The 18732-nt window shown below is 35.9% G+C and overlaps 1 protein-coding gene across 5 annotated transcripts in view; it reads right to left on the minus strand.

Moving 5' to 3' along the window:
• Positions 1-6025: 6025 nt before the first annotated feature.
• The window catches only part of LOC129244574 (rho GTPase-activating protein conundrum), a 60078-nt gene continuing 47371 nt past the window's right edge, over positions 6026-18732 (minus strand). For all 5 annotated transcript variants that reach the window (XM_054882287.1, XM_054882283.1, XM_054882286.1 and 2 more), the window contains 9 exons: positions 11644-12027; positions 11506-11573; positions 8673-8843; positions 8519-8607; positions 8108-8380; positions 7806-8052; positions 7381-7725; positions 6799-7317; positions 6026-6743 (listed from right to left, as the gene is read on the minus strand). In XM_054882287.1, coding sequence (XP_054738262.1) covers positions 6519-6743; positions 6799-7317; positions 7381-7725; positions 7806-8052; positions 8108-8380; positions 8519-8607; positions 8673-8843; positions 11506-11573; positions 11644-11797 — 2091 coding nt within the window. In that variant the 5' untranslated portion in view covers positions 11798-12027 and the 3' untranslated portion in view covers positions 6026-6518. The remainder of the gene's footprint in view (positions 6744-6798; positions 7318-7380; positions 7726-7805; positions 8053-8107; positions 8381-8518; positions 8608-8672; positions 8844-11505; positions 11574-11643; positions 12028-18732) is intronic.

Here is an 18732-nt window from a genome sequence, read left to right on the forward strand (position 1 = left end):
TCCATATTAAAGCCTACTGAGCAAAACAAAAACAGTCAAAAATGCGATGTAGAAAAAGAGTGCTGCCAGAAGCGTTTAACGTTAAGTGAATTTTTATGTTACGCTTAACTTACGAGACGGATAAGAGTACTGAAATAATATAAAATGAAACTGAAATAAAATGAAACAATAAATAAAAAAAAAACACTTTATAAATGTATAGATGTGGAAGCCTATGGTAAAGGATTTACTAAATTTTAGTATAATAATTTATTATTCTTTGCCATAGCCGAGTGAGTTGAACATGACTACCAGTTTGAACCCAGGTTTATTTCCGGCAAAGACTTTCATTTAAGCAGCATTCCCCGTATATATATGGGGAATGTTTATAGTGCTGCAACAACCACAACCATTCCATCGCCTGGAGTTCGAAGGCTAAAGAAGGCTAAATTCAGTCCGGACCGACTTTTATACATACACCCATGCACATTTTAGTAAAATTTAATTTGGATTGGCTGTTAATTTTTGGAATCAAGTAAACTCATTGAAACTGAGTCAATAAAAATGAGAGCTTTTAACATCAGAGTGGCGGAAGGAAATTTAGTCTTAACATACAAAAAAGATCATATAATATCAAATTTCAGCAATTTTGATTCATTTATAACGGAGATACAACGGTTTTTATACTTTTTGAAAATTATCGTTCTATGTAGTTGTCATTTTCAATAACAAGCTATTTTCGAAAAAAAAATATTTTTTCCAATTTTTATTCAAATATTTGCTCGAGTTAACGTGCTGGGTATTTTGGTGTATATATTTATGCATATATCTTATTATCTCGATTCTTTTGAACTGTAAAAAGCAACAGTTATGTGACCAAAGTACCCTTTGCACAAGTGCTGGAGAGAACAGAAGAACGATCGTTGCTCATAATGCCGGAGATGCTTCCAAAGTTATCTCTCCCGTAGTATTAATTAAGTTAATAGCAAAGATTTGATATATGCCATTGTTAGAATACAGAATACACAATTGTTAGAATACATTGTGTTAGAATGCAGAAGATTATTCAGTAAGAATCAGTTGTTGAGCAAACGTGTTTCAGCAGTTTTGCCTACAAAAAACGTTTTCTTTACCGTCCTATTTCCATGAATCGAACTTCTCATTGTTGCTTACAAAAGCGGACTATTTTAAAAATCTCCTAGTTTTCTCACATACCTCATCCACAATTACGTCGCAGCAAAGTAACACTCAGTTTGCCACTTCGACCTACCTATCTATCGTCTTTCACTCTTGATATAAATCAACGCTTGAAATTTATAAATAAACCTTAGGTAGGTAGGCATGGTGGTTGTCGCAATAATACACTTAAACCTGTGGTAGATCCATTGTGATACCACTGGAACTTGGTTTTAGATGTGCTATATCCGCTACATCTGTTAAGAATACAGTGCAAAGAGTGTGTAGCCTCCTTCTGGCTGGGTGTCCTAACCTTTTGGCGTGGTTACCTATTAAACAATGACCAGTTGATACACCTATCGTGTTCCTTGTAACTTCTCTATTAAATCTCAAAGTGCTTTTTGGCCATGTCTGCTTGCTTAGTTCGCATGTAGTGAGGTTTTTCAAATTGTATTTACCATGTTGATGATTTCCCTATCTATTAGTAAGTTACAAGTGGCTATAGGCAAAGGCATCAACGTCTTATCCAATTGGATATCAATAGTTGTACCACTTCGATCTCACTTACATTTGTGGGAAAATAAATAAATATTTCGATATCCATTTAGCTTTTTCAAATTTACGATGATGGCAAAACTCCTAATCAGATGTGAATAACTCAAACCTCGGAATTATTCGCACATGGACGTTCGTGCGTTTACGGACGTGTTCGCGCGATCGTATTTCGACCGATTTTAAAAATTCTGTCACCATTCGAAATCTACATCATCCACGAGTAACATGGATTATATTTTATTTTGGAAATAGGGCTCGAGATATAGGTCAAAACGTGGACCCGGGTAACCTTCGGATGTGTATGTACAATATGGGTATCAAATGGAAGCTGTTGGTGAATGCTTTAGTCCAGAGTATTTTTCATGCCGCTCCGTGACTAGGGTCTCGAGATAGAGACCAAAGACCCTAGAATGTGTTTGTACAATATGGATATCAAATTGAAGCTGTTGGTGAATGCTTTAGTACAGAGTATTTTTCATGCCACTCCGTGACTGGGGTCTCGAGATATAGGCCAAAACGTGGACCCGGGTAACCTTCGGATGTGTATGTACAATATGGGTATCAAATGGAAGCTGTTGATAAGTGCTGTAATACGGGGTAATTTTCATACCTATTGATGACTAGGGGCTGGAAATATATGCCAAAACGTGGACCCGCCGTGTCTTTGCACCGAATTAAACCAAACTTACACACATTGTTAAGGAGGTATTGAAGATGGTTTCCGTATAGTTTGGATACCTATTGGTAGATAGGGTCTCGAGATATAGGTCAAAACGTGGACACGGGTAACCTTCGGATGTGTATGTACAATATGGGTATCAAATGGAAGCTGTTGGTGAATGCTTTAGTTCAGAGTATTTCCATCCGCTCCGTGGCTAGGGTCTCGAGATAGAGACCAAAACGTGGACCCTAGAATGTGTTTGTACAATATGGATATCAAATGAAAGCTGTTGATAAGTGCTTTAATACGGGGTAATTTTCATAACTATTGATGACTAGGGTTTCGAAATATATGCCAAAACGTGGACCCGCCGTGTCTTTGAACCGAATTAAACCAAACTTACACACATTGTTAAGTAGGTATTGAAGATGATTTCCGTATAGTTTGAATACCTATTGGTAGATAGGGTCTCGAGATATAGGTCAAAACGTGGACCCGGGTAACCTTCGGACGTGTATGTACAATATGGGTATCAAATGAAAGCTGTTGGTGAATGGTTTATGATATGTTATGTTATGTTATGTAATGTTGTTATGTTATGTTATGTTATGTTATGTTATGTTATGTTATGTTATGTTATGTTATGTTATGTTATGTTATGTTATGTTATGTTATGTTATGTTATGTTATGTTATGTTATGTTATGTTATGTTGTTATGTTATGTTATGTTATGTTATGTTATGTTATGTTATGTTATGTTATGTTATGTTATGTTATGTTATGTTATGTTACGTTATGTTATGTTATGTTATGTTATGTTATGTTATGTTATGTTATGTTATGTTATGTTATGTTATGTTATGTTATGTTGTGTTATGTTATGTTATGTTATGTTATGTTATGTTAAGTTATGTTAAGTTATGTTATGTTAATGTTAACTCATTCTCTATATCCATACAAAATATCTATCAAACAAATAAAATTAAAATTTTCTTTTGAAAAATGCAACCATTCAATCAGTATTTTCTTATGACGTTATCACGTTAAACTATCGTCAGTAAACCGACTTTACAGGCAACCTCTTTTTTTTTAATTTTTGTAAAAACAATTCCAACACGAGAAATACATGAAGCAATAATTAAAGGTGATGTAAGTAGCCAATTTTCACCCTGTGTTAGCCATCTTGAAGCTACTTAATAAATCCGTGTTGTCCTCTTGGAAAAGCTACTTTTTATTTCAGAGCAAATTCTAAAGAAAAAGTACTCAAAAGCCTAGAAATTAAAACTTTTGCTGAAAAAGTTAGCAGGCAATACTGTTTTGCCTATTCTATTTTCTTAGACTTTCGCATCTTTCAATTCTATTGAAAGTTCTGTGAAAATTATTTATTTTATTTATTTTTTTATTTTTTAAAGGCTTAAATAACAATACAATTGCTAAATAAACAAAAAGATAACGCAGTCGTTTATAAAAGATGATTTTTTTAGCACCTATGGCGGGTAATGGCCATGTCTCGTCGATAATAGTCTTAAGGGCAGTCCATTGTCTTTTGCAAAAGAGGCGCATTTGGAAATTTATGAAGCTATCTTAGGAGCCGTGCACGCACGGCTGCCGAGTGAAAGCATTTTTGTAGCAAAGCATTAGAAGTGAGAGCAAGCTTAGGATAAAGTTTCCTTATATTGTCCTCCACATTGTCGACTAGTGATGGTAGACCTGATTCTGCCAAGATGTTTTTTATTGGCGAAGTAGGAAATGCACGTAAAGATCGTCGGACAGCAGTATGGTAAGGAGACGCTAGGAGCTTGATGTTATTTTTGCATGTTGGCCATATATTTCTACGCCATAGTTGATAGAGGATAAGAGGAGCGCCTTTGTAACGTTGACCAGCAATTCAGAGTTGATAAGGGAGCGTTTGCAAGATAAATAAACAATAAACTAATAAATTTGTAATTTTTTCAATTTTAACTCTTCTAACTCCAATGTTTTTCTTACGTGGAGGAATGATCGACTGAACTTCTGCTTTTGCAATGTCTTTACGGTAACAAATGGACATACATATATTGTCATATATTGTTATGCTCGAAATACGAAATTAAATTTTCTGTTTTATCTCATTCCTGTCGTTAACATATCATGGCAGCCAAATCTATATCAAATTCAATGGTTTAACAAGTTACTCTCTTAATGCATATGAAGGATGCTAAAAGTCAGCATTTATTTCAGGAATAAAAGTTTGTAAAAACAGTTATGAAACGTACATTTACGTTCGTACAGTACTGAAATGAGGAAATTTGCAACACGTCGTAATGCAAAGGTTACTAAACATGGCTTTATATGCATAAGAGTGAAATAATTTTCCAAAATATTTTTGTTTACTAGTTGCATTTCCATTTTAATGTAATGAAAATACTCCTTTAGAGACTCCATTTTTTTACTTTTGTCTCGTTTCCCATCTAAATAATATTTGTTTTACAACTGCGAACTAACTTAAAACACATACATAAGTAAAATCACATATTTGTGAGTGCTCTTGTGTTAGATAAACATCCAAAATATTCTAAATAAATATTATATTCGCTTTAAAACAAAAACAATAATTTTTCTGTTGTTTTGTTTTAATGTAGAAGTAATAACCAATATACCAACGATTCATTAAATGAGGACGCTGACTTTGATAGCTTACACGAAGATGCCCTTGAATATATTGCCGGTTACATAATACGCAAATTAAAGTTGACCAATTGTTCATGCAATGAGCTTACATTTACTTGGGTTGACACTTTATCTAAGGGCGGATTAGTTAAACCAAGCACCGAGTTCTTGGACAAAATTAAAATGTTGGAATCAGCGTTTAACCAGTTCAACGGCAGGGAGCTTTACGGTGGGATATCATTTTTACAAAAATTGTTCAAATTAATGAGAATTCGATAAGATAATTGTAAGTAAAGTATGCAATGCTTTGGGCGTCTACTTGTGTTTCTGCGTATATATGAATTTATCTTTTTTAACACAGATTTTATACTTGTATCTTTGCAGGTAATCTCGTTAAAAAATCAAATGTATGATTAGCGGACGTGACGAAATAAAAGTGGTTTTTCCTCGTTAAGAGTTTCCACTATTCTCAAGTTGTTTTATTTTATTTATTACTTCAGTGTAGGTTTACAAATGGCACCTATAGATTCCAATCCGATGCATGGTCAAAATACATATATATATGACACAAATCCATGGGAATAGTTAAGTTAAAAATATAAATAATTAAGTACCACTTATAAAATAACATAAAATTATTCTATGGCTTACAACGACCTTTTTCAATTTTTTACTACATTTTCAGAAAGGGGATCAACTTATGCCCTTTTTCCCCTTGCTTCCAAATTGCATCAATGGATTAAGTAGCATCCGAAATCAGTTGTCAAACTTTACTTAACCTTGTATAATTGAATCATGCGAGAAATAGAACTGTTGCTTATCTAATTTTATTTCCTTAAAAAAATTCGCCCTGAAATTGTTTATATTCAAAAATTTAATTTTTATATTCATATAAAATCATAAAATATTTGCTTTAAATCAAATCTCATTTAAAAACTGATTTAATTCGTGTACCCACCATAATCTTATTATTTATTGCATTAAAGAAAACATGTGAAAGCGCATTTTTGTTATTGTTAACGTACATATTTATTAGCATTTGGGAATATATGTATGTAGGTATATCTTTTATATGTATGTAAATATTAAAAGCACAAATATTGGGTCTCAAATTAATTTTCATAGCACAACATGCGCCGATGATGACTAATTTTATTGTGACAATTTTTCAATTACAAACGTAGCATAAAATTTTGTATAAAAAGCTCCAATTTTGGTATATAATATTTTATGTCTGACAATTTTAAATCTCGATGTTCGAATATCATTTACTAAAAATAACATATAATTTCTAAGAATTGGAAAGTAAGCGTGGCAAAGACTGATGTTTATACTTCTAAAGCTAATTTTTAATATTTGTTCCGGATAAAAAATAAAAAAAAACATAAAATTATATTGTTTTGTAATTGCATAAACTTAAAGAGTTTCACTTATTATTTAATACGCGTACAAGTGGCTGGCAGATGAATCAACTACCATATTCACTCCCCGCAGGGATCAAATGATTAGACGGTGCACATGACTTGGATTGATTGACTGTTGACGCTTAACGGTATTGCTTCCATCCACAGTCACCACGTTGACTGCATGACTACTTGGCTGATGATTCGATTGCAAGTGGATATGATGGTGGCTCGTGTCCTCTATATTACTGCAATTGCTATTACTTGGCAGAAGTAACGAAGTTGTGGCTTTAACACGTCTATGTAAAATGCGTTTACCCTATAAAAATGCGATTTAGTATGGCGCAAATAAGATTGAGTTCAAAAGTGTTCACCTGTCGTGTTTTATTTGATTTGGATTCCTCAATTAGACTATTTGGCACATGGAACAGCGCCTCTCCGCGCGTTATCAACATATTAGTAAGGCGACAGCACTGAGCAGCCATCTTAACTTGCTCCTCAATGCTATTCTTGTCCGTTGGATGTATATAACGTGGCGGGAAAAATGAAGGCGCAATTATTGTTGCTACATTATGCATATTCATTTTATTGAATTCCTTCTGTTCGATAACATTATTCAGAAAACGTAGCAGTGACCGCAATGTATTGCGATTTTCATGCGGCAACATCTGACAGATAATAGCCAAAGCTTTGGCCTGATCCGTAAGTGATAATGCATGACATTGGTAGAACAACTGAATGAGTTCATTAGTGAGTAGCGGTTGAGGCAATTCCCGCAACCATCGTTTAAGCAGTGCACTTAGATCGTGCACCATGGCTGAGCTTAATAGTTGAGTAAACTTTTTCGGCTTCTGATAGAAGCTTGACTCCAGTTCATTATAAAGTATTTCAGTCTGGAAAAGATTTTAAAGGAAAATAAGTCAGATGTAAATGTTGTGAAAAAGAGGATAATCTACCTTTTGCTTGTGCCCAGCCACGCGCAGAATACCTTCTTCTCTAGCACCACGTTTCGTAAGTTCTTCCAGAAGCCCTTCTAGGAACAACGGCACCAGCGTAGAGTCTCTGCCTGTTATTTGTTGATCGCGACGTATAAGCGCATTCAGAGAAACGCCGAAGAGGTTACCTTCCTCCTTGCGACGTCGCTTAAACGGTTTCCGCTTGTCGAGCGATACGTGATTACTATCAAAAATTGCCGCTAATTCTAACCAAAAAACAGTTTGCAGTCGCTTCAGCTCCGTCTCATTTATAGTATCTATATCAGTACAAAACTCTAAGGAAGTGTCACTGCTATCCACAACATCCTGAAATTTAAGAACATAATTAGTTTTTAGCGAAAATCAATGCGAGTATAAAAGCAGTTATAAGCTGATAAACCACGTACCACTCCATCCTGACTAGAGGTCTCACGGCACATATTTTCAAAACTGATACCATCCCGGGAGGAAGGTGAGTTCTGCACACTTTGTGGCGGTGTGTCTAAATTAATTTTGTTTATAATTTTTTGTGGTGTACTCTCCGACGACGAGGCGCTTGACAGGCGTGCTGCATTGGAGAGACTTTCATCACTTGAATCTCCTGAAGCGTTGTTGTCACTGTTCGAATATTGTATAAGGCGACCATGAACACGTCTGAAATGGAAATGTTTGATTATTTACTCAATTTCACATATCACAAGACACCAACCCCACTGAGCATGACGGATCAGAGCCGGAACGATTGCGTGGGATGTGTATGGTGCCAATACGCGAAAAGCCCAACAACTCAATTCCTTCAGCAGCAAACATTGGAATGTCACAGCGAACGTGTGATCCCCGAAAAATGTCTTGAGAGCCTTTGAGTGGCGCGCTTGGTGTTCGTCGAAGTCTCTGCTTCTGATTCTTGCCCATCTGTAATGTCTGATGACCATTTCCTGGGTCCGTGGCAGAGCCATGATCGAAAATGCTCACAAAACTTGGACTACATAAAGAAATCAAAGATGATAGCATTTTATTTATTCAAAAAAAAAAAGCGACGCAAAAAATATTTATATTTTTTAATTTTATTAATAATTTAAAAGAACATTACTTTTTACATTTATTTTTATATATTACTTACATGGAAGCGTTTCCCCAAACTTCATCGCCATGAATGGAGTCAAGTGAGTCAGGCGTAGCGCTGCGGGACCTTGTTCCAGTACTCGATTCCTGCAATTAATTACAATGCGTAAAATATAGGCTTAACAATGCAGCTCGTGACAAGTTCTACTTACATCAAAATCTCGAAATACATCTCGAATGTCTGGTTTGCGTTTCTGTCGATTTTTTGTTCGACCACGGACTGTGTGATTTAACGCCCTAACGCGTTGTTTGATTGCTTCGGCATGATGCGTGGATAGTGAAGCAAGGATCGGCTCCAATTCCGATGTACGCAGTTCAAAACCCTAAAACCAAACAGAGATACTTGTTTTAATGTGAAGCAAATCTGAGTAACTTAATAAATACTTTTTCGAAAGACTATCACGTCAGGAATATATGCCAAGGGAATGTGGGAACGCTATAAGCTGCACCGAGAAAGCAAACGTGAGGAAAAATATTACGAGAAAGTGTTTGTGTATTCTGTCAATCCCATGGAAAAAGGTACCCTGATACAATTATCACAGGTTTAGTAAAAATATGGTAAGGGAAAAACGCTGAGATACACTTTTCAAGGAGTATAGAATACCAAAGGCGGCGTTTCCGAAAACCTACTTCATTTTACGCAATTTTGACAACCGGCTGACGCTTCATGCGATATAATTTGGATATAATAATACAAAACAAATAAACAAAAGGAAGAGAAATTACTTGGTTGGTTTGCGGCCGCCGTAGCCGAATGGGTTGGTTGTTGTTGTTGTAGCAGCATAAACATTCCCCATACTTACATACGGGGAATGCTGCTGGAGTGACAGTCCTTGGCCGGATATAAATCCGGGTCGTTTCGGTAACGTAGAACCGACTGTTGTGGAAACGTGGTGTATGACTACCACTCACAATTCACAGAGAGAACGTCGGTTCGAGTCTCGGTGAAACACCAAAATTAAGCAAAACATTTTTCTAATAGCGGTCGCCCCTTGGCAGGCAATGGCAAGCCTCCGAGTGTATTTCTGCCATGAAAAAGCTCCTCATAAAAATATCTGCTGTTCGGAGTCGGCTTGAAACTGTAGGTCCCTCCATTTGTGGAACACCACAAATAGGAGGAGCTCGGCCAAACACCCAAAAAAAGGGTATACGCGCCAATTATATATATATATAAATATTTGGCGAATGGCTTGTTATTATTGCAATTCGAAGATTTGTGCCTTTAAATTAAACAAACTAATGAAAACTAAGTGCCGCGTGTTAAATTGTGAGTGCAAGAATTATAAAAATACCTCAATGGAGTTTTTCTACCGATGGCGCCGTGAGCAGATATATTACAACAATTATTTATTATTTATTATAATAAATTCGCCTGGTAGCAAGGCGAATTGAGTACTGAAGGTGGCCTCTTCTCAAAACAGTTACTTTAATTTTTGTGATATTGACAATACAAAACAATCGAGCAAAAAATCAAAAGGAGGAGAAATTACATGTTTTTGAAAATTAAGTGAATGAATTGGTATTATTGTGATTTGTTAGATTTAAACTAAACAAAATAATGAAAACGAAGTGCCGTGTGTTAAACTGTATGTGTCCAAATGCCGTTTTTTGTGTTTTTATGCGGGCAAAGCCGCAGCAAGAAAATGTGTGTGTGTGCCTCTAACTTCTTGTGTTTACTAGTTTCTCTTGCTTTCGCCCACTATCATTCTTGGGCTCTTACGGCACGACGAATTTGGAAGGCTAGCCGAACTCGACAATAGAGCAATGTGTAAAGAAATCGCTGAAGAAGAGAGGCGTCGCTCTATCGCCCACTGGCAGGACCGATGGAACAGGTCGGCCAAGTGTAAATGGATGTATGAGTTAATACAGATCCTTACAACATCGCTAGCAAGGAACCACTGGGGATCAAACTACCACCTAACTCCATTCCTTTTAGGGCACGGGATATTTAGAAAATATCTCCGTAGATTTGGTCGTGAAAGTTCACCAGATGCTGAAAACGTCTTGTTATAATGCCCACGCTATGTTCCTTAAACCTCTAAAAATTTTAAGCGGGGAAAATATTATGGATTGTTTGCTGAAATCAGCTAATAACTGGAAGAAAATTTGGGCGCATGTAACGCAGATTCATGTCGACGCGTAGAGTTTCGCAGGCGTCTACAATAATTAGAAGCCTTTGAGTTAATCTACCGTCTCTTTTAAAAAGAGTATTCATTCCCATGACACACGGTTCTACGTTACCGGAATGACTCGGGTTTTTCCCCGACTAAGAACTGCCGCCCCAGTAAACTATTCTAGTGTACCATACTTCTAGCCTTTGAGTTAACCAACCCCGTGAGGTAATACCTTTTTGGCAGTTCCACGGGGAGAGTGGTAGATATTGGGGAGTACTCATGAGACTTTCCTCTTCACGGGCGTCATCTCAGAAAAAACGAAACACTCGCCCAATCAGTAATTGTTCAGACGGCAATGAAGTGGCATTGTGTTGAATATTTTCGTAAATCACTAACACAATCTTAGTTTTTTCGTAAACAAACCGCTCCGTGACTCCAGTTATGTAAGCATATCAGCTGATTCTGCCAGATTCGCAGAGATCCGGATAACGGTATGTTATTGGCCACACCTTCTCAATAACGATGTGTATGTATACCAGCATAAATCGTATAAGTGGAAAATCCATTTGTTATTTTAGGGATCCCTTTTTGCTACGTTTGGTACGTCATTTATACGAGAAGAGTTCTGAACAAAATTAGAAATTTTATATTTAACATTTGCTATTGACAACCCTTTCAATTTACGTAGAATTTGTTAAGTGAGTTTAATTTTTGGAAACCTGCGCTCGTGAGGAAGACGAAGAGGGTGTAAAGTTATTAAAGTTTTTATTTTATATCTGTAAGTAAGGCTAAAAAAAAAATTCCTAGCGGAATAGCAAAAGGTATCAAGAGATTAACTTATAAAATACTCCTAAGCACTGAATTATTTTACCTGCTCAAATGGTTTGGTGAGTTGTGGAAATCCAGCAGCAACCAGCCATTCAGCTTCCAATTCACCCTCTGTAATAAAATTAATAATAATTATAATCAATATTATAAAAAAAATTTAATTTCACCTATTTTCACTCACCTTCATATTGTGTTTCAGGTTCATTATTTGGCGAATTGGTTTGATATTCATTTAGAAATTCACTGTAATCCTGGTCGGATGTGTTGTCTAAAGACGTGTTGCTGCTTGTCATTTTGACATGTTGGCTTTTATTGATATTTGGAAAATATGGCATATTGTTGCTCTAATCACTTTAGGCGAAGAAAGGAATTTGACACGAATTAACGAGTAAAATTTTGAGACGATAGAAATATTGCACAATGGACAGATTTTTATGTCTTCCTGCACCGTTGCTGTGAATTTGTTGCTATTGCTTTCGTTTCTTCACACTACTCCATATTGCAATTGTTGTGTTCAATGTGGCTGCTTTTAGACGTTTGAATGAGTTACTGCTGCAAGAGAAAACTGAAACACCAAAATAATTATTGCATGCATGTATGTATGTATGTGTATATACATATGTATAGATATAGCAAGTATGAGCAAAGTATGAATGGTGTCTAAAATTAAATTTAAACAGTAAAGTGTATAAATTGAGACATTATGAGTGTGGTAGAATTGAAGTAATGAGAGGTAAATATCAGTAATGAACAGTTAAATGATTTGAGGCCAATGAAAACAACAAATAAAATCAACAAAAAACACAACTGCAAGACGGCCCAATACCAATACGATCAATAAGACAGCTAAAAAAGATGCGGCGCTTAAAGTGTGTCTTTAGGTTGCATTTCCGTTTTGCGGCAACGTGTGACAATGTTACGCAGTTTGTGTGTACATATTTGTGTAAGTGCATAATTGCGGAGAAACAATGCGCAATCGCACCGTCGTAATGGCTAATTAGTGTTCTTATACAGCGGGTTTTTATACAGACATTTGATACCCTATAGGGAAAACTGACTAATTTCTGGTTTACTGCTACTAGTCCCATATCAAATATTATAAGGTAGTTTGATAACGAATAGTGCTTTGGAAGTTCACGCGTTAGCACCTAACCAATTCATACAGAAATATAGGTTTAGTCCTGGTGGGATTGAATCACTAAATAAATTAATTAATGAATTAATTAATGTATGATAAATAAGTATAGATACAATATTAATGCCCTGCGTTAGAAAGATGAGGTGGAGAAGAACTTGGTTTCACTTGGTGTGTCCAACAGGTAAAGTAATCGAAATATCAGCAAAAAGCAAGTAATAATGAGAAATACTTCCCTTAAAGTGAACTAAAATTTAGTTGCATTTTCTACAGGGTAAGTATATGTACATACATAAATGTGTGTGTATAGTATTTACAAGTGGTTTTATATCTGATATTCACACCGTATACTTTTGTAGCGACTAGCATTAATATAAAATGAAAGTGTACATCAAATGTTGGGTAAGAAAATACTTTACATTTGTTGTATTGTAACATACACACATCCATATACAAGTGCACTATTGAATATTATTTACAACCTCAACGATTTTAATATCCGTAGCAACACCAAAAAATTTTCACACACGAATTTCGAATTCGGCCAAGGCAAAGATGCGGTGGAGTGGATTGAAAATAAAATCACTAATTGAAGCAATTAGTTCCGAGTTTGATTTAAAAGCGGCATTAGTTTGGTTGCACATTAAATCTTGTTGTAATGCTTTGCCATTGTAACTGTCACTTTTGCCCTCTAATGTGATTTTTACTCAGTTTTAATAATCAATTCACTTATTTTGTTCCATAGACAAATGAGAGGTTACAGAGTTATGTGTGCACATGCCGCTTATGCCGCGGTGGACTCTGTACATGTATGTGCGCATATGCGCATATGCGCATATGCACATACACATATACAATACGTATTACACCGCTAGCATCGGTGTGCATTTGTAAGTCCAGATCTGCAATTCATTCAACTGCACTGCAACGTCTGCCATGGTTGACTGAGTAATTATTTGCACATTCGCTTGCCTCGTTGCTTTGTCTAGTTTTATTTTATTCACTTGTTGCAATTCCTAAAAATTATTGCTAGTTGTACTCCTACTTATTGGCCTACTTATGTAAAAGTGCGCTTTGAAGGGTTAAACACGATACAATTTTTGAATAACGTGAACAACTAAGAGAAATAGGGATGAAATATTCATACATATTTATATTGCATGTATATAAACCGGATTATTCAATTTATTTTGCAATAAAAAAAAATACAGTAGATTCTGTTTTTATACGGTTTTGAAATAGTGCAGTTTTTAAAAAAACTAAAACTGCATTATCGGGAATTGTACATATAAACAAGATTCTAAACCAGCTAATCAAAAACTCATCACAGATTACATCAAAAATGCTAACCCTACAAGTATGGAACCGCATCATCATCACACCATGCATCACCATCCTGATCAGACGTGTACATTTCCTCAAGTGACGGGGTTGATTTTACGCCAAATCCTAAACGAATGCGCAACATGCGGATATTGTCTGATTCTATTTTTGACGATGTAAATTTATTTTTCGATTTTGACGTTTCTTAAATACTCAAAAATACAATTTTTTGTTTATGCGATTTTATTTAATTATTTTAGATTTATGCGGTTTTGAAACGTATCTATTGTTTTACTATAGAACTGGTAGCTTTTTTTATGCTGTTTCCTGCGGAACGTATATATACTCGGAGGTTTGCCATTGCCCGCAATTAGAAAAAACGTTTTCTATCATTTGCTGTGTCATGCATGGAGATTCCCTAATCGTAGTCACGCATCACCCCATTCGGCTACCTGGGCTGAATGAGCAAATCTCCAGAACTGATTAGCAGATCAACAGATGGTCTCTTCGGTGTAATAAGTCGAGAAATACGTGTGAATCCGTAGTGTGTGTAAAGTGTAAACATTAAGAAAATTTACAAGGTTCAAAAACTGTTATCTGTTCCCATAGCCACTTCGGTGTCAACTACACCACTGAAAAAGATATATGCTACATTAAACTTCCCATGCTAGTCGATTCTGTTACTTGAATGACCCGGATTTATATCCGGCAAAGGACTATCACTTCAACAGTATATTCCGTATATGTGTGGGGAATATTTATGCTGCCACAACAACAACAGCAGTACAACCCGTTCCAGTAGATTGGCATGCAAGATATCTCGCCATCGGTGCACCATTAGGATTCACTATTTGAAGAAAGTGGTTTAACAGTAGTTACGGTCACGGTAGGATTCTAATCGGTATTTCGGAACTTCCCATACTGGTGGACTATTTACTTCCGCCTCCAAATACCACCACAATGCTCCCACCTTCAAGGGAAAAGTGGAAACAGAATGTTTTAATACAGGCTGACGAGTCGATCCACGTACATGGTGCCGATATATATACATACATATTTAATTGGCGCGTACACCATTTTTGGGTGTTTGGCCGAGTTCCTCCTCCTATTTGTGCCGTGCGTCTTGATGTTGTTCCGCAAATGGAGGGACCTACAGTTTCAAGCCGACTCCGAACGGCATATATTTTTATTAGGAGCTTTTCCTTGGCAGAAATACACTCGGAGGTTTGCCGTTGCCTACCGAGGGGCGACCGCTATTAGAAAAATGTTTTTCTTAATTTTGGTGAGAGATTCGAACTTACATTCTCTCTGTGGATTCCGAATGTTAGTCACGCATCAACCCATTCGGCTACGAATACGCTGACAATACGACTAAGAAGCTCAAAGCGTGTTGCCAGTACGAAAAAAAAACACCTCTCTCTTCCCCATCCGTCCTTCTCCCACGAACAAGAGCTTTCCCTGTGTAAATCGGGACATATTATTAAATTAAAGATCGTCCCAGTCTATGCCTTCAATTCTAGCCACCAAAATGTCGACAATATTGGTTTTGTAAAATTCACTTTGTCGAAAGAATGTTTCAAACAACATTTCCAAAAAAAAAAACAAAAAAACAAAAACAAAAAAAAAGAAATCAAATAAAAATAAACAGTATGCATTTACTCCTGATACAGTCACTTCTCAATAAAGAAGTGCGAAATTTCCGATAACCGGATGAGCAATTTTTTGAAGCTGATGTGAAAATACTATCTTTCCGACCGCATTCAACATACAATTCGAGCTGCTCTAAAACCGAAACTGAAAAGCGATAACCAAGAACATGAAAATAAACCAACAATCTTCCACACAAAAAAACCAACAATATTCCACATAATAAAACCATCTGCCGTTCGGAGTCGAATTAAAACTGTAGGTCCCTCCATTTTGGGAACAATATCAAGACGCACGCCACAAATAGGAGGAGCTCGGCCAAACACCGGAATTTATGTGTAAAATGATTCCCTTCGGAAATTTATTTGGTTTAGTCCTATTTTTTGTGTGGACACCCCACCGACGAGTCCGATGGTTCTGATTGCTTATGAGCTGTACGTATTTTTCTATGACAACATATCCATAATATCTACTGCCCCAAAGTAAAATAAAAAAAAACTGGCCGAATTCATACACAGTCGACTATCGAGTTTTTCGATTACAACTAAATTTTAGTGTTTTTTTTTATCCATCGAGAAGCACACGATTTTCATTAACGTGAGGAAAAAAGTAATAATCTATGATGCAATTATTCCATTTGCTTTTTTTGTTTGAGAGTATTCAGCAGAGATTTTCAGTATACCCAAAATAAGCAAGTCCATCTGTTCTCCATTTTAATCCTACGAACAGGTCTAATAATAGGAAAATTAAAAGTTTTTCAAGATCTTAGATACATTGTCTCTTGAATTCGGTCATAAATTTAAAATCAATTCAACATTTTTTCCCAATACGCAAAATGTTAGCTATTATAAAATGGGAGTGACACCCTTCCCTATAAACACAGAAACTGCAGTCGTAAAGGGGCATTTTTTTATTTTGCGTTAAAGCCAGTGAATTTTTAGGTCATACTTTGCACAGAAAAAAACTTACATACATACAGGTACATGTGTCTGTATTATAAGCAAATAGTACATGTTTTTTAAAAAATAGTTGCTTTTGCATTTCCATTCAAGTTTCTCCCATAGCTGCTGCTATCGACCCTACGCACACAGTACTTATCCATTTCCAAAAACAAATAAATATTATAAACATCCATATGATTGTGTCTAAATGTATATAAATATATGTAAATATGTATGTAACGGCATTTGAGACCTAAAGCAAAATGACTGATCAACCCATGGCATCGGCTCACCATCATCTCCATCACCATCAATGCTGGTTTTGCTGGCGTACTCAGTTCGTCGCGCTGATGGGAGCGCCATTTTTGTCGTCAACTACTTTTTTGATTTCTTATTGTTGTCCACTATTGAGCAGCCAACACAAAAAAAAACCACAATAATCACCACTACATATGCAACAAAAGCGTAATCAATGCCAATGAAATAACACAAGGCATCATGTAGCCCCTGGTCATTGTGGTAAACGTATAAGAATCTTTTGAATGTAAAATTTTTCAATTTTTATTTTCGTTTGTGATATTTTATCGGCGCCGAGGTCTCCACAAAAAAAAAGAAAAAAGAAAAAAAAAAAATAATAATACGAGTATTAACGCGTTTCATACAGAAAAGACAAATCAATAAAAATACAATTTGAGCTAATCTTAATGCGGTGAAATTCTCTGAATAAATGTTTCTACTACACAGGTGTACAGGGGAATGCCTTCGTTGTTATGCATCTGTGTGTTGTATTTTTATTATGCCACCGAGCAACTTTTACTAAGTCGATTGTCATTAATTTAAAATGGGCTTTCACGCATCCGGAAGCGATCAAATAACCTCTGAGAACTGTGAATGTGTCATAACAAATGCGACTAGAAATATTTCTGGAAGCGACGATGTGTGGTTTATTAATTATTATCTTATACTTGTGTATTATAATTGTTATTATATATTTTGCTATCAAAATCTTTTGAAAAACTGTTCTTAAAAGGGCTCAAGCCGATTATTGCACAGGAGAAACTAATTCCCACACCAGTTTGGATTTCGTCAACACCAATCGACCGTTGAAGAAGTCAATTCTCTCTATAACTTCGCTAGAGGATCGCTAGAAAAAAGAGACTACTGCGCAGCTGCCTTTTTAGACACAACACAAGCATTTAATAACGTCTGGCTAGCAGGGCTGTTTTACCAGCTCAAAATCAATCTGCCTCACTGCTATTACAGGGTGCTTAAATCACACCTAGAGAATAGATTGTGAAAATTAGCAATGAAGTTACCAGTCTTCATGAAATTGAAGCAGGTGTGCCTCAAGGTAATGTGCTGGGACCGGTCCTTTACATTTTCTTTACTGCTGATCTACCCTTGACAAAAAGCACACACATCACCAAATGATAAAAATGATCTTGCCTCCACTGCTTCATCTCCACGGTAGCACAACCTCGACAAAGTCAGTACCTGGCTGAACAAGTGGTGTATAAAAGCCGGCCAAATAAAATCAGTACAGATAACTTTTACACTCCGCAAAGACTCATGTCCTCCAATAACTTTAAATCACTGCCAAATACCTCAAGCTGATCAGGCAAAATATGTCTGGGTACTCAACTCGATAGAAGGTCAACATGGTGCCCTTCAAGAAGCGTAAGCAACTGGGGTTGAAATTTTGCTCACTTAACTGGCTACTCAATCAAAAATCTGCATTATCATTGGATAGCACAATTTTGGTCTACAAATCTTTACTTAAGCTAATATTTATGGGGTTCAGCGTCAAAATCAAACATAGAAATCTTTCAAAGTTTAGATATATCCAATGTACATTGAAAAGGTAGTATCAGTCGAACAGCTGATTTGATTTTTTTCTATTTATTCGGTCTCGAAATTGTCAAAATATGTTTAAGAGTAATTTCTTTATAGACATTCTAGGGACCAAATGCAAAAACAAAATGCATTACTCTGGTTATTTGTGCTCTACCGCTACTACCTGTTCAATGAGCCAAACACAGCATTCATCGAAAAGTTTCATATTGCCTTGCATCACAAATAATTGAACTTACATTTTTATACTTATAACTTTTATTCCCAGTTTTGTTTAAGTTTTAGCCATCACAAATATTCACAAAAATTTCTTAACTTTTATGTAAGAACGGATTAAAATTTACTAAATACAATTGATTTTTTTATGATTTGA

This window comes from Anastrepha obliqua, chromosome 4, assembly GCF_027943255.1.
Source record: "Anastrepha obliqua isolate idAnaObli1 chromosome 4, idAnaObli1_1.0, whole genome shotgun sequence".
Lineage (NCBI taxonomy): Eukaryota > Metazoa > Arthropoda > Insecta > Diptera > Tephritidae > Anastrepha > Anastrepha obliqua.